The sequence below is a fragment of the Pantherophis guttatus genome, chromosome 2 (assembly GCF_059756535.1).
Source record: "Pantherophis guttatus breed Tessera chromosome 2, ASM5975653v1, whole genome shotgun sequence".
Classification (NCBI taxonomy): Eukaryota; Metazoa; Chordata; class Lepidosauria; order Squamata; family Colubridae; genus Pantherophis; species Pantherophis guttatus.
In genome coordinates this window covers 98,349,796-98,364,751 of record NC_142064.1, presented here as the reverse complement: position 1 = coordinate 98,364,751, position 14,956 = coordinate 98,349,796, and the positions used below count along the sequence as shown (strand labels likewise).

At 48.2% G+C, this 14,956-nt stretch overlaps 1 protein-coding gene across 1 annotated transcript in view; it reads right to left on the bottom strand.

Annotated features, from left to right (window-relative positions):
- ANP32B (acidic nuclear phosphoprotein 32 family member B) overlaps window positions 1–14,956 on the bottom strand; it is a 41,229-nt gene that overhangs the window by 20,512 nt on the left and 5,761 nt on the right. Inside the window, exon 2 of the mRNA XM_034410814.3 lies at window positions 7,060–7,209. Within this exon, the coding sequence (XP_034266705.1) occupies window positions 7,060–7,209 (150 nt within the window). The remainder of the gene's footprint in view (window positions 1–7,059; window positions 7,210–14,956) is intronic.

Sequence of the window (14,956 nt, the reverse complement as noted above, 5' to 3'; positions counted from 1 at the left end):
AGACCGGGTCCCCCCCAGGCGGTTTACATGAGCCTTGGCGGCTACGTTGTCCGTCCGTACCAATACGTGTTTGTCTGACACCTGATCCTGGAAGATCCGAAGGGCCAGGTGGATGGCCCGAAGTTCCAACCAGTTTATATTGTGTGTCAGATCTGACTGGGACCAGCGCCCCTGGGCCATGGACGAGGACAGGTGGGCCCCCCAGCCCAGGAAACTGGCATCTGTAGTCAGAATAAGGAATTGGGACACCCTGAACTCCCTCCCCTTGAGGACTGCTGCTGAAGACCACCACTGGAGGGAGAGGAGAACTTTGTGGGGAAGGAGGACCTTGCGGTCGGAAGTCCCTAGATGACGTTTTTGGAACGGGATCAGAAACCACTGCAGATCCCTGCAGTGGAGACGCGCCCAAGGGATGATCCCGATGCAGGAGACCATCTTTCCCAGGAGCTTGGACAGGGCTGCCAGGGAGACTGGTCTCCCTGACGACACTGACCTGACCAGTGACCGCAGGCTGGACAGGCGGTCCTGGGAAAGATAAACCTTGCCTTCCACCGAATCTATGATGGCTCCCAGGTGCTGTATGCGAGTCGTGGGTATCAAATGGCTCTTGGCCATGTTGACGGAAAACCCGTGGCTCTCCAGGACCTGGAGGGTGGTGTCCAAGTCCTGGCGCGCTAGATCCTCCGAAGTCGACTGGACGAGGAGATCGTCCAGATAGGCCTGGATCCTTACTGGAAGAGTCCGGAGGTAGCCCACTAGCGCGGCCATGATTTTTGTAAAAACTCGGGGGGCCGAGGATAGGCCGAATGGGAGGGCTCGATATTGATAATGACGACCCGCATAACAGAAGCGGAGGAACTGCCTGAAGGCCGTGTGGACTGGAACGTGGAGGTAAGCCTCCGTCAGATCTATTGAGGACAGATGGTCCCCGGGCCTGATACCCTCCAAGATGGAGCTGAGGGACTGCATTTTGAACCGACGGTATCGGATCCGTCGGTTCAGGGATTTGAGGTCTAGAATTGCCCTCCAACCCCCCGACGACTTCTGGATGACGAACAGGCGGGAGTAAAAGCCTTGTCCGCGCAGCTCCTGAGGTACCGGTTCGATGGCCTGAATCTCGAGAAGATGTTGAATGGCCGATACCATCAGGAGCCGACGAGCCCGATCCCGAGAGAAAGGGCATTTGAGAAATCGGGTCGGGGGTGTGGAGAGAAATTCGAGGGAGAGGCCCACCCTGACAGTCTCCCTGACCCAGGTGTCCGAGGATGTGGCCTCCCATTGGCTGGCAAACAGGGCCAGGCGGCCTCCGATGGGAAGGCTGGACAAACCGTCAGCGGGATCTGCGGGCGGAGCGCCCACGATCCCCACGGAAGGGGCGCCTAGATTGGCCCCGCTGAGATTGGAACCCCTGACGCTCGGAGGGGCGGAATTGTCTGGATGGAAAGGACCTCTGACCTTGTCGAGGGAAGGAGAATCCTTCTGGCCCTCGAAAGGGACGAAAGGAGGAGGAGGAGGAAGAGGGGAGGAATCTTTGTCCCGACCTACGAGACATGGAAGGTAAGTATTTACGCTTGTCCCTAGATTCTGCTAGGAGAGGTTCCAATGGAGCCCCGAATAGGAAGGGGCCTTCAAACGGGGATGTCGCCAGACGCCATTTAGATTTGGCGTCTGCCTGCCATTGTCTGAGCCAGGAAAGTCTACGGGCCGTGATAGTTGCCCCAATGGCCTTGGCCGTGAACCTGGATGAATTCAAGGTGGCGTCGGCCGAAAACTCTAAAGCTGCCAGTACCTTAGTAATGTCCTGCTGAGAGCGTAAGTCAGACACTGGAAGACGTTCCTGCAGTTGCTTGAGCCAAAGAATGGACGCTCGGTTAAAGAAGGAAGCAGCCATTGAGGATCTGACGGCCCATGCAGAAGCCTGGTGAGACTTGACCAACACGTGTTCCAGACGGCGTTCCTCCGGCCGGAGGTTCTCCTCTGGAGGGCCCGCAGTATACGAAGAGGTCGAAAGGGCGGCAACCGGAGCATCCACCGAGGGCACCTGCAGAAGGGAGGAAAACTCCGGGGCCATATTATAAATGCGCTTGTCCAACGCATTGGGTCTAGGCCCCGAAGCAGGGGCAAGCCATTGCTTAGTGAGGACATCCCGGAACAATTTGGGGCCTGGGATCTCTTCGGTTTCAATGAGAGGTTCCTCAAACAGAGGCACTGAAGAAGTCCCCTCCCCAGCCGGATTAGGGCGGGGTGTTCCTAAACCAGTCGTTAATTTAGCTTTGTGCAATAAGGACCTGAACAATTGGGGTTTGAATAGGCCTATGAAAGAAGGTTGGTCTGGGGTTAAGTCTTCATCATCAGACAACTCAGTGTCCTTAACCTCCTCACCGGTGAGAGAACCTTGGACAGAAGAAGCTGATGAATGAGCTCTGGCAGGGGGTTGAACCCTATCTGACATAAGACCTGAACCTTCCACATCTATGTGAGAGGGTGAATCAGAAACCCATGAGGCTGTTCTGCGCTGTCTGTCGGCCTGAATGCCTTGCTGAATGGCCTGATGGATATAAGCCACCAAATCTGGGGAAATTACAGGCCCCTGCCCTTGGTTATCAGAACTCTGCAGGACTGGGGAAGGAGAAACCCTGCCCCCCCCCGGGGATTGAGCCCTAGAGGGCTCTTCTTCTTGATTCCCAAAGAGAGATTCATTAACTTGTTGCTGTGGCTGAACAGAAGCCCCATCCCCATCCGGGGATAAGGCTGGAGGCAAGGCCTGGGCAATGGGTTCAGGTCTCACAGGAGAGGAGGCCCGAGCAGGGATAGAGGCTGAGGCCTCAGCTTCCTTAATAGAGGCCTCCTTGAGGGCCTTTTGTATTGAACGTTCAATTGCCTGGTGCAGCCTCATCTCCTCCCTTGATCTAGAATCAGAAGATTTGGAGGAGGATTTTTTTGTCTTTTTTGTAGGAACCTCAGCTGAAGTTCCAGGTTGGTCCAAAGAAGGGCCCTGTCTCTTAGTCTTAGACTGTCTGGTGGGAGCCATTGTAGAAAGAGGCCCAGACCTCGCAGAAATGCAAAATGGTGGAGGGAGCAGAAAGGCCAAAATGGCGGCTGCCACGAGGTGAGCAGGGATCCCTGGAGAGGCCTAGGAAGGCTGCAAGCCGTCTGCCAAAGAAAGGGCAAATAGAACAATTAATCCAGGAGGGGAGGATGATCCTTAGTTAATCCCCCCCCCCGCAGGGAGAAACTTACTTTGGCAGCAATGAGTTCCAATTAGACTGTGCTGTCTCCTTTGCAATTCCCTCCAGGCGCGTGGGCGAAAGCCCAGGGGGCGCCAAATAGCTGCTGAACAGGCAGGAAAAATCGCCCTGCCTGCAGTCCTGCCGGAGCTGAAAGGAGAGCCGGAGGAGAATGGGGCGATTAGGCCCGAGGGAAAGGCTCCCAGCTCCTGTGCCTTCCGGCGCGATGCAGCCCAATGGAGCAGTGGAGGCTCCGCCTTCCCCGCCCCTTCTGAAGCCGGTGCGACGGCGGGGAAGCAACCACCTAATCCCTGCCTGAGGGCTGCTGCAGCGGCATAGGGAGTTTAACCCCTCTCGCTGCCAGAGAAATCTCCACCTCGAGGGAGCTTAACTCACCTCGATCAGTCCTCAGCGGCCTTGGGACGAAACCTTGCTCGCTGGGAATTATTCCCCCCCCCCTGGGGGAATCAGGCAGGCAACAATTTAGAAGTCCAATTAGCTGGAAGGCAGGGATCAATTTAGAATATCCAATTAGAGTTATAATACTTCCAAAGTTATGGAGCAGCTCAAACCGTGACTTGATCCAAATCGGATCGAGTCTGAAAGCTGGGAGGCTACAGGAAGGGAGGAGCTTCTCAGCTAGCAGACCCGATCCGACGTCATCGGAAGAGCACTCCCCATGGAAGAGGACCACCGGACCCACGTTCAATGAGAACAATAGAATACAATCTATCTATTCAGAATGGGATCTACTGTACCTAAAGATCAAGAGCCTCACACAACCTGATCAGCTGTTCAGGATGTGTTTGACTTTCTTCAGAGATCCCACTGATTGGTCTCCAACCATGGGATCCAGATAAGAGGGTGGATCTTACAGCAAGTCATCAAAAGTCACTACTTTAGCACTAAGAAGAAATAAATCTTGTGCAATTATGGTTGCAGTCTCTTTCAGTAGAGATCCGTTCTCTTGCTTGGTAGGGTAAAGACCATGCCTTGGCAATGGGAGCCTGCCCCAGATGTTGGCTCTGAAAACTTTGAAATTATGTATGAGGTTCTTCTCTGTTGGGTTAAATGGCCTAGAGGGATGAAGGGGTAATCTGATATTGATAGCACAGATCTCAGTGTAGTATCCTTAATAAGGCTGCAAATGAATACCAAATCCAAGGGAGGTTTCCTAACAGACTGAAGTATCTCGTTGAATATTTATGCAACCTATTCTAAAACTCCCATTATGCACACTATACCAAATAGGTTGGGAATCTCTGTTCCCTGCGAGCAGGTGTCAATACAATACTGAATTTCCATTTTTAAAAGTAATATACTGGTATATCTCAGTTGTTACATCTTTAAAAAATCACAAACATGTTCATACATGTAATTCCAAATAGCAATAGCACTTAGACATATATACAGCTTTATAGTGCTTTACAGCCCTCTTTAAGCAGTTTACAGAGTCAGAATATTGCCCCCAACTATCTGGGTCCTCATTTTACCCACTTTGGAAGGATGGAAGGCTCAGTCAACCTTGAGCCTGGTGGGATTTGAACTGCCAAATTGCAGGCAGCCGGCAGTCAGCAGAAATAGCCTGCAGTACTGCACTCTAATCACTGCACCACCATGGCTCCTAGTTATATTATATATTTCTGTCAAACAGCATTATAATTACTTCTACACACACATATACCCCTACCTTTTGGAAAATATTTTAGAGACTACACCATTGACTGATTAACAAGTCAAACCCTGGCTGATTCAAGGAACTGATCCCTCACCCAACATGTCATTACATGGTAATATTTACAAGCAATTCTCATTTAATTTGTCTCCTTCACTACTGGAGACAAGAATTATAACAGTTGTAGCTAAAGTGTATATATACATGCATTTGTATATAACATGCATTCTAAACTAAAAGTAGTGTAATAAGTTTAGAATAGATGTTGGATAGATAATAGGTCTATTAACCCATGTAGTGTGACTATAACATTATTATTTTTCCTTATTATCTTTTTACTTTCCCTTTTATTGGTGGTGATATTATTATTGTTATTATTTTGCTTTGCATGTACATTGGGTTCTGTACCAGACACAAATTCCTTGTGTTTCTAATCACACTTGGTCAAATAAAGCATTCAATTCAATTATTACAAATAAGATTATAACAATAAAGAATGTCTTAATGATGAAGTGACAAAAAAATGCTAGGGAGCAGAGCTGCAAATCCAAAGGTGCTTTGGATTTGCAAGGAGAAAGCTGTTTTAGAGTATGCGCAGGTATGAATGTGGTATCCATTTGCAAGTCTGAGTCAAACATACGTTTTCCAGGATTAAGGGATACCTGTGAAGAATTCTTGGGGAAAATTGCAGCTTCTTTAAGGAGTAACAGACAGATGCTAAATATGCACTTAAGTGCACTCTGAAGAACCCTTTAGCACCTTTCATTCTGAATTACTACATACTCTTATTTGGGAGATATAGGACACCAAGTACCTTCTATTCTAAGGTATATTGATTAAGCATGTTAATGTACTTCTTCCGTACTCCTAGCTGCTAACTGTGATATTATATGCCTTTTGTTTTAATAACAACTATAATCACAGGCAATTTCATCTGTTTATCTATAAACATTGTACCTTTTGGGAAATGTCATCAAAATTTTGCCAGTTCATATTTTTATTATTAATTGAAAGCATTAAATGCTTGGTTCCTCCCCCATTACCATTTTCATTTCTAAATGGCAAGACACAGAGACTACAAGGTACTACTAATGTTTCATTCTCCAGATCTACAACAGGGTACAGATCTTGTTGCTAGCAACAGGTGTAAGTGTAACCATTACTGATATGGACTACTTCAGACTCAAAGACAAAATGGTACTTTGGAGAATGAATATATAATGTTTCTTCTGTGAGTTGTAGTTCTGTTCTATGTTTGTTCAGTCATCTGTTCTAAAGCACCTTCTTTGCCATTGAATATAAAGTGATTTTTTTAACCTTAATAACCATTTTTTTTGTTTTTTTACTTCCATCCGTAGCAACCCATCTCCCAAACACACAAATAAATGCATAGCTCAATAGCTGCTTTCCTAGAATGGCTCCTTTTACACATGTTCATTGTTCCAGCATTTTTCTTATCACTTTCATCTCAAACTTAATTATATTGTGTTCAGAGAATTTCAAAGCTTTGAAGTTCAAGATTTTACAATTGGAACCAGGATCCAAAGAAGATGAATAAGATAAAATATAGCGGCTGGAACTATTTCTTAAGCCTTTATGTTGCTTCAACCATAGCAAATTCTATGTACCATACACTCCAATTCAACAAACAGGTTAAAAAAACCAGTAACACAATATAACAGAAACCTATTTCAAGTCTTTCTGTGCGAAGGAATAATCATATCAACTAGGTGAATAATTCATAGTACAAGGAGGATCCAAACTTTAAAATCAAGTACTAAAGTCTTCCTGGGAAAGCCAAGTTTTAATAGGATTAGCATTGATCTAATTCTGCAGGTAAGATCGTTCCACAGAAAGACAGCAAGAGAAAAGGGCCACCTTCATGATAGTTGATAGTATCTCTCATTTAGACTGTGAACCCAAAGGGAATCCTACCTTCCAGATCTTACTAGACAATCCGGTAGTGCTGGCAGCTGTTAGTCCCAAAAGGTTTAGTATAAGAATCATTATAAAATAGTAATTAGGAAGATAAGGGATTTTTTTCCCCTCCAAACTGAGTTGCATGTTATTAAGTTGGAGTCAACTCTTAATGACCATAAAGACAGACATTTTTCATAGTATTTTGCCCTTCAATAAAATAACAGACAAGATCATTACCTTTTTCAATTTGGGGAGTTTAGGGAGATTTGAGACAGATAACAGTCCAACATTTATTAAGCTGAGAAGCTCCAAGTTCACAAACTCTTCTGTGAGTCCCTCAATTTCACCATCATTTGCTCTGCAGTTATCAAGAACAAGCTCTTTGATCTGAAAAACATACACATAATGAAGTTATTATTTCTTTTGTTGTATTCTCAATATCAGGAATTCTATGGATGATTCATAATCAATTAAAACATTATAAACAGTAAAATAATGGAATGCAAAGCAACATATAAAGCAATGTGATGTGAGCAAACCAAGAGCACCACAAATGGCAATAAATAATAAAGAGGATGTCTTAGCTATGGAAGTCAGCTGAGTGACTTTGGGCCAGTCACTCTCTCTCAGCCCAACCTACCTCACAAGGTTATTGTTGTGGAGAAAGTATGAGAAGTGTGTTGAATATGTCTGTTACATGTAAAAATAATAAAGGCGGATACAAATAAAATCTAAAAATACCATAATGAAGCAACACACAAACTTCACTGTGTTCCACAGCCAGGACACCATTACATGTGGGGTGTTTTTTTTGTTTTTGCAAACATCCAACTAGATGGAGGCACCCTACCAGGAAAGAAAGAGGCTCAAAAATCTTCAACATGACCCAGAAAAATGTAAATCAGTCCCACCAATCAGTATAGCCCTCAAGCTCCTCCCAAATATTAAATATGATCCTTAGCCACCAAAAGTTTTCCCTCCTTGTTTAATAGGAAAACAAAATAGGATGAACACCATTTAATTGGACAACTATTCCCAGTGAGAATTTTAAATGTCTTAATGACACCTGCTGTCATTTGGAGCTAGAGCAGCAAGTAAATAAAACCAATGATTACCTATTTAATTATCTAAAGCAGTTTCTTTCTTTGAGATCATATCTCAATATGAGATATGCAACAAAGATAAGCAATAGACATTATAAGAATAATCTGCAACAGGCTCTATCAGTCCACTTTGACTCCTGCCTAAAAAGATGGCTAAGGACATTCCTTCATTGGTTTGGTTAGCAAGGTGATGTGGAACCTGTGAGCATTTTAGATTTAACATCAGTATTATAATAAGACACTAAGTTCTATAAAAGTCTGCATAAGCTATATTACAATATGTTTGTTATATGAAACTATAAGACAGTTTGTGTTGATGACTGAATATAACAATGAAGGCTTTGGCAATTATGCTTATAAATTCAGAGAATCAAAACATTACTTTTCATTCAGTGGAAAAAGTCCCTGAAAGCTAAGACTGAATAGGCCTTTGCCTCTTACTAAAGGGAGTAGACCTTGGAGATAGATCAGCAGAAACCAATTTCGTAAACATGATGTACAATAAAGGCTATACTATACTATAAAATGTAGTGGAAGGAAAAAGCATGAGACAAGAATAGTAAGTCCTGTGAGAAAAGAACCTAAAGTATGATATCAGAACACCTGTAGTTCTGATTATAGTTTTGGGATAATGTTTATCCCCAAATATGGTTTGGGTATAAGCATTATCCTGCCAAAATAAATGGAGACAAAATCTTCAAGAAAAGACAGAAGAACCCAGTGGGTTGGCAATAATAAAATCTTTTTCCTGCACTACTGTTACTTTAAGAAAACAATCTGCTCTAACAAAAACCTTGTAAAAATAAGCCAGGATGTAGATTCGATTATTTGAAGCTTTTCCAATCACCATAGCTCTTCCACTCTCTGTCCCACTCCAACAACTGTGTAATAGCATCAATGTTAGTGCAGATCAACAACTGTACATCTGTGTCTGATTACTAAAATGGACGTTGTCTTACCTGAACGTCCCTTTTCTGGGCGCTGCAACCACTATCCATAACTGGGTACTTCCTCAGGTTTTGACAGGAACTGAGTGAAAGCTGCATTTAAATTCTCCTTGCTTGGCCACGCCCACAATCCCATGATCCTCCAATCTGTCACGAAGGTGCGGCAAGTCTGCACAACAAAAGTTCAAAAGCAAGTACAAAGAACTACCAAGCCACCCACAAGAGGTGGAAGAAACTAGGGCAGGAAGCCAACAACAACAAACAAGGGGGAGAATAGATAGTGGTTGCAGCGCCCAGAAAAGGGACGTTCAGGTAAGACAACGTCTGTTTTCCTGAGCGCTGCTCCCACTATCCATAGCTGGAATATACCCAAGCCTAAACCCCGAAGGTGGGAAGCTGACTGCCCCCAGAGTCCCAGGCCAAATGAACACTTTGCAAAACTCGACGACCAAACGAGGCTTCGGCTGAAGCATAAGTGCCAATTTTGTAGTGGCGAATGAAAGGCGAAAGCAACAACCACGTCGCCGCATGGCAAATGTCCGCCACTGACGCTTGAGTCGCCCAGGCCGCAGTAGTGGCCGCACTACAAGTAGAGTGCGGCAGAATCTTGCCAGGTTGCGGTTTTGAGTTCAAGTCATACACCATGGCAATACAGGCCTTGATCCACCGGCCGACCATGGAAGACAAGATCTTCTGTCCCATCAAGGCCGGGTGGAAGGAAACCAGAAGTGCCTCCATTCTGCGAAATGAGGCGGTCTGACGAATGTAGCGACGGAGGGCTCGACGCACATCAAGGGTGTGCCAATGCTTCTCCCGGTGGTCAAGAGGTGAAGGGCAAAAATCCAGCAAGGTGAGCTCCTGGGCTCGGTGAAACCAGGAGTTCACCTTGGGGGTGAAGGAAGGGTCCAGTCGTAAGATAACCGTGTGTTCTCAAAACATGCAAAGATCCTTCCTGATAGACAGATCTACAAGCTCCGACACTCTCCTGGCGGAGGTAATAGCCAGGAGAAAGGCCACTTTAAATGACAAGTATTTGAGTGCAACCGATCCCAATGGTTCAAAGGGTGGAGACGTTAGAGCCTGCAGAACCAGTGGAAGGTCCCAAGTCGGGTAGTGGTGCACCATTGGGGGGTGCAAATTCATGGCGCCATGCAGGAACCCACGGATACGCGGATGGTGTGAAAGAGAATGGTAGGGCGCGCACGTAATCACCGTGGACAAGGCTGCCATTTGACCTTGCAATGTAGAGGGGGCCAAACCCTTGTCGAGTCCCGCCTGGAGGAATTCGAGAATGTCGAACTGTCGCAGAAGTGGGATCCACATGATGAGTGGAGCACCAGATACAGAACCCTCTCCACGAGGCCTCGTAGATATGAGAAGTGGAGGGATGTCTGGCCGCTTGGATGGTACTGATGACTCCGTCTGACAAGTTGTCTTTCTTCAAGATGACCTGCTCAAATGCCAGACAGCCAACTGGAACCACTGAGATTCAGGATGACAGATGGCCCCCTGGCATAGAGAGATACGGTGAGTGGAATCACCCAAGGGCGGTCCACAGAGAGTGCCACGAGGTCGGCGTACCACGGCCTTCGGGGCCAGTTGGGAGCTATCAGAAGTAACTCGGCCTTTTTGGAGAGCAACTTCCGAATGACACGAGGTAGGAGTGGTACCGGTGGGAATGCGTACAGGAGACCACTGGGCCAATGGCACCGAAGAGTGTCGTGATTCTCCGCTAAAGGTGTTGGGTAACGGGACACAAAGGTGGCAGCTGAGCGTTTGCTAGGGACGCAAACAAGTCGACTACTGGAGTCCTGAAACGAGAGAGGAGCTCCCGAAACAGGGGTGGATGGAGCTGCCACTCTGCAGGTCGATCTGTTTCCGTCTGAGCCAGTCGGCCCGGACATTGGCCGTCCCCGAGATATGGTCCGCTCTGATCGAAAGAAGGTGATGTTCCGCCCAATTGAACAGTGATTCTGTCTTGAACATGAAGGCTCGAGACGTCGTGCCCCCTTCTCGGTTCACATACGCTTTGGCAGAGATATTGTCCGTGAGGATCAGGATGTGATGACCCTCTACCGTCGTACGAAACTGTAGAATAGCCAGTCTGATAGTTCGCAGCTCCAGAAGGTTTATGCTGCTCCGACGTTCGGTCTCCAACCACTGGCCCTGCGCCACCAGATTGAGAAGGTGCGCACCCCAGCCATGAAGACTGGCGTCGGAGGTAAGGACCAGTCTGTCTGTCTCCAGAAAGTCGCAACCCTTGAGGAGCGATGGGGACGTCCACCAACAGAGGGAAAGCCGGACCTGTGGAAATAAGTATACCTTGAGTCTCTCGTTGGAACGGCCCGCACGTTGGAAGGGGAGCAGGAACCACTGCAGAGATCGGGAATGTCTGCGTGCCCATGGAATGATGTTGAAACAAGACACCATTTTCCCGAGCAGCTGGGACAGATGCAATAAAGGAACCTTCTCCCATGTGCAGACCTGATGGATCAGCTAGACGATGCTCTGTACTCTGTCCAAAGACAAAAATACCTGATCCCTGACCGAGTCGATCACCGCCCCCAGGTTAAGGAGGCGTGTAGAGGGAATCAGGTAGCTTTTCTCGAAATTGATCGAGAAGCCATGACACTGAAAGGCACTCAGTATGAGATCCCTGTCCCTGGCTGCCCTCTCTTCTGGGGAGGAAGAGAGTATCAGGGTATCGTTGAGGTAGCATAGTACTCGAACTGGTAGGGGCCGGAGCGTTGCCGCCACTACTGCCACCAGCTTCGTAAAGGTGCGGGACGCAAAGGAGAGTCTGAAGGACATCGCACAATAATGGACACAAATCTCACATATTTCCTGTGGTCGGGATGAATACGTACGTGCAGGTAAGCTTCTCGTAGGTCGACCGACTGAAGGAGGTCTCCCTTTCTCACACCCCCAAGGATCGACCAGAGGGAGTGCATTTTGAACCTGCGATAACAAACGGACAGATTCAGGTGTTTCAGTTTGAGTATCCCCCTCCAGCCTCCTGAGTACTTGGGCACCAAAAAGAGGACCGAATAAAAGCCGGTCTGGAACTGGTCAGGAGGCACCGGTTCTATTGCTCTGATGGTTAATAGATGTGAAATCTCCCTTGTCATAAAGAGTTGCAGTTCGGGAGAGGCCGGGACCGGGCAAGCCAGAAAGTGATTCAGCGGGGCCCCAGAAAAGACGATGGAAAGTCCTAGCGAATTCGTGCACTGCACCCATGAGTCCGTAGTCAATTGGGCCCACTGGCAGCGGAAGAGTTGGAGCCGCCCGCCTATTGGACTCGGAGACCACGAGTCACTTGCCCCGTGGAAAGACTTGAAACCGGAACCCCGAAACGGCCGTTTGTTGGATTGCTGGTTCCTGCCGCAGTCTCGGAATTGTTGTCTGTCCTGATAACGGTCGCCTCCATGGACGATGACCCATTGGAACTGGAGCTGCTCCGAAAGGGCTGCCGCTGTGCATACGGGGTGTAGCGGCGGTTGGTGCGACGGTACGAAGACGGGAGCACCTTCTATTTATCTTTGTCCTCAATAAGGACTGGATCCAATGCAGCCCCAAAGAGGTTCGGAGCCTTGTACGGAGCCGCAGCCAGCTTCCACTTCGCCTTGAGATCAGCTTTCCAATTGCGAAGCCAAAAGAGCCTCCTCGACATCACTGTGGAAGCCAGGGCCCGAGAGGCAAATTTAACGGAATTCAGGGAAGCATCGGCCGAGTATTCGGTGGCTACAACAATTTTGTTTATGTCTTGATGTAATCTGGTTTCCTCAGGAGGAAGCCTTTCCTGTAATTGCCTCAGCCAGATGAGGGACGCCCTATTGAAAAACTATGTAACTATCGCCATCCTGCTCGCCCATGCCAACGGTCCTCGGCTTTGAGGCCGTCCAATGAGTCAGTTGAAATGATGGAGGCGGAGGACAGGGAGGCAACTGGCGTGTCCACCGAGGGAAGCACTAGTAGGTCCTCCAGTTCGGGGGCAGAACAATAAAGTTTCTTGTCCTGGCTGCTGGGTGTAGTCAATGAGCCAGGTTGGCCCAGGGTGTTTGGATCACGTCCGAGAACAACTGTGGACAAGGTATGAAGTCCTTTTCCGGCTTGTGGCCTTGAATAACGCATCGTGGGGCCCCGTGGAAGCCTGGGACTCAGACACAGCCTCACCAGGCATCCCAAGGTTCGTCGTTAAACGAGCCTTATGTAGAAGGGACTTGAAAAGAGAGGGACGGAACAACCCCATGAAGGACGGGTTATCCAGCAATAAGCCCTCATCCTCCGAGAACTCTATGTCCTCCCGGCATTCGTCTCCATGGTCCAACCCCTCCGGAAAGCCTGCACGTTTGTGCAGCGATGATTGCGAGTGAGAGGTTGCCGACTCACGAGTCATGTGGTGCCCGGCCAGAGCCTGGAGGGGACCCTGAACCGCCTTCTGCAATCCCGCTGCCAAGAGCATAGACAATGCGGAAGAAACCATGGACGTAGGTCCAGATGGGAACCAGGCAAGGGTACCTCTGGAGCGCGGAGGCCCACAGCAGTCAGGGTAAAGGTGGCTTCCGGCAAGTTACGGTGGGCAGAGTAAGTGCCAGCCACAGAAACGTCTGGCATGGAGAGAGACACCCCTTTGGAGAGGAGCACCGATTTGCCCGAGACGGCCAGATCAATGGTAGACAGGACTGGAAGTGGTGGCATGGGCTGAACAGATCTGGATCCTGTGTCATCCAGCACGGGCGTATCAGTCTGTGGAGGGCAAGTGCCCAGGCCTAGGGCCTTTTTAACCAGGTGCTGCACCTTATCACATTGGCGCTCCAGGGCCTTGTGGCGCCTTAAAGCGTCTTTGTCTTGTCCAGAGGAGGCCGCTGCCTTGTGGGGTTTGCGGCTGGGTAAAGCAGACCGCTGCCCTGAAGCGGTCTTAAGGCGCTTGGCAGGCTTGTGAGGCGGGCTCGCCTCAAGTTCTAGGTCAGAAGAAAGGGGTGAGTCAGCCATCATAAGGGAAGGGCCCTCCGAAGTGAGGGAACCCAGTCGCCCAGCGGAGGTAAGAGCCTCCCAAGTCCAATGCCAGAAAAGACACTGAGGAAAGCGCCGGCCACTGAGCAGTGCCAAAAAGGCGGCTATCAGTAATGGTGACAAAATGGCAACCAAACTGGTAATCAATCCAAACGTCGACTGCAAACTGAAAGTGCTTCCAGTCGGTCCAAAATGACGCCCGCGACGAGGATTTCGTCAAATTGACGCCCCGAAGGTCCGTCAAAATGGCGGCCGCCAATCATAGCTGTCAAAAAAATGGTGACCGCAATAAAGAAACGCCCCGAATTGGTGGTCCAAAGGTCTGCCAAACGGCTGTCACCTCTGGGAGCTGTCAATGGCGTCCCAGTAATGTCACCTGGTCTCTGCAATCAGACCTCGCCAAGTGTTCTAGAACCTCGGGGCGCGGCCAGAAGCCATGCCGCCGCTCCCGAGATGCCGCTAACGAGAGCGCTGTGAAATGGCGGTGGGGGCTCCTAAAGCCTGTTCACTTGCCAGCGGCTGATAAACAAAGGCCGGATCCGCCCCGAAGGGAACAGAGTCCGGCGGCTGCCGATAGTGGGAATGCTGAGGCGCGGGCAGCCTGGAGCCCCAGACACGCCGCATGCCTTTTGCAGCAGTCAATCTTCTCGCTTTTCTTCCAAATAAAAGGTAATCGAAAATAAACAAAGGACCTAAATGAACCTAAAGATAACTAAAAGTTGAAGAATTTAATTAGGGAAAACCCTGAGCTCAGAAAACCATGTCAGTTCTTGTCAGCAACTGAGTGAAAGACTGGAGGATCATGGGACTGTGGGTGTGGCTAAGCAAGGAGAATTTAAATGCAGCTTCCACTCAGTTCCTGTCAAAACCTGAGGAAGTACCCAGCTATGGATAGTGGGAGCAGCGCTCAGGAAAATTAGATTTAATTTTTTACAATTCTGTCTCTGTGCTTGTTCATATTTCCACTTTCAACAAACATAATTTAAGTTTTAAAAAATATAAATTTGGAGGTTCTCTTCCTGGAAAAAAATCTGTCTCTGCTGACCCTCTAATAATTATTCATTTATTTAC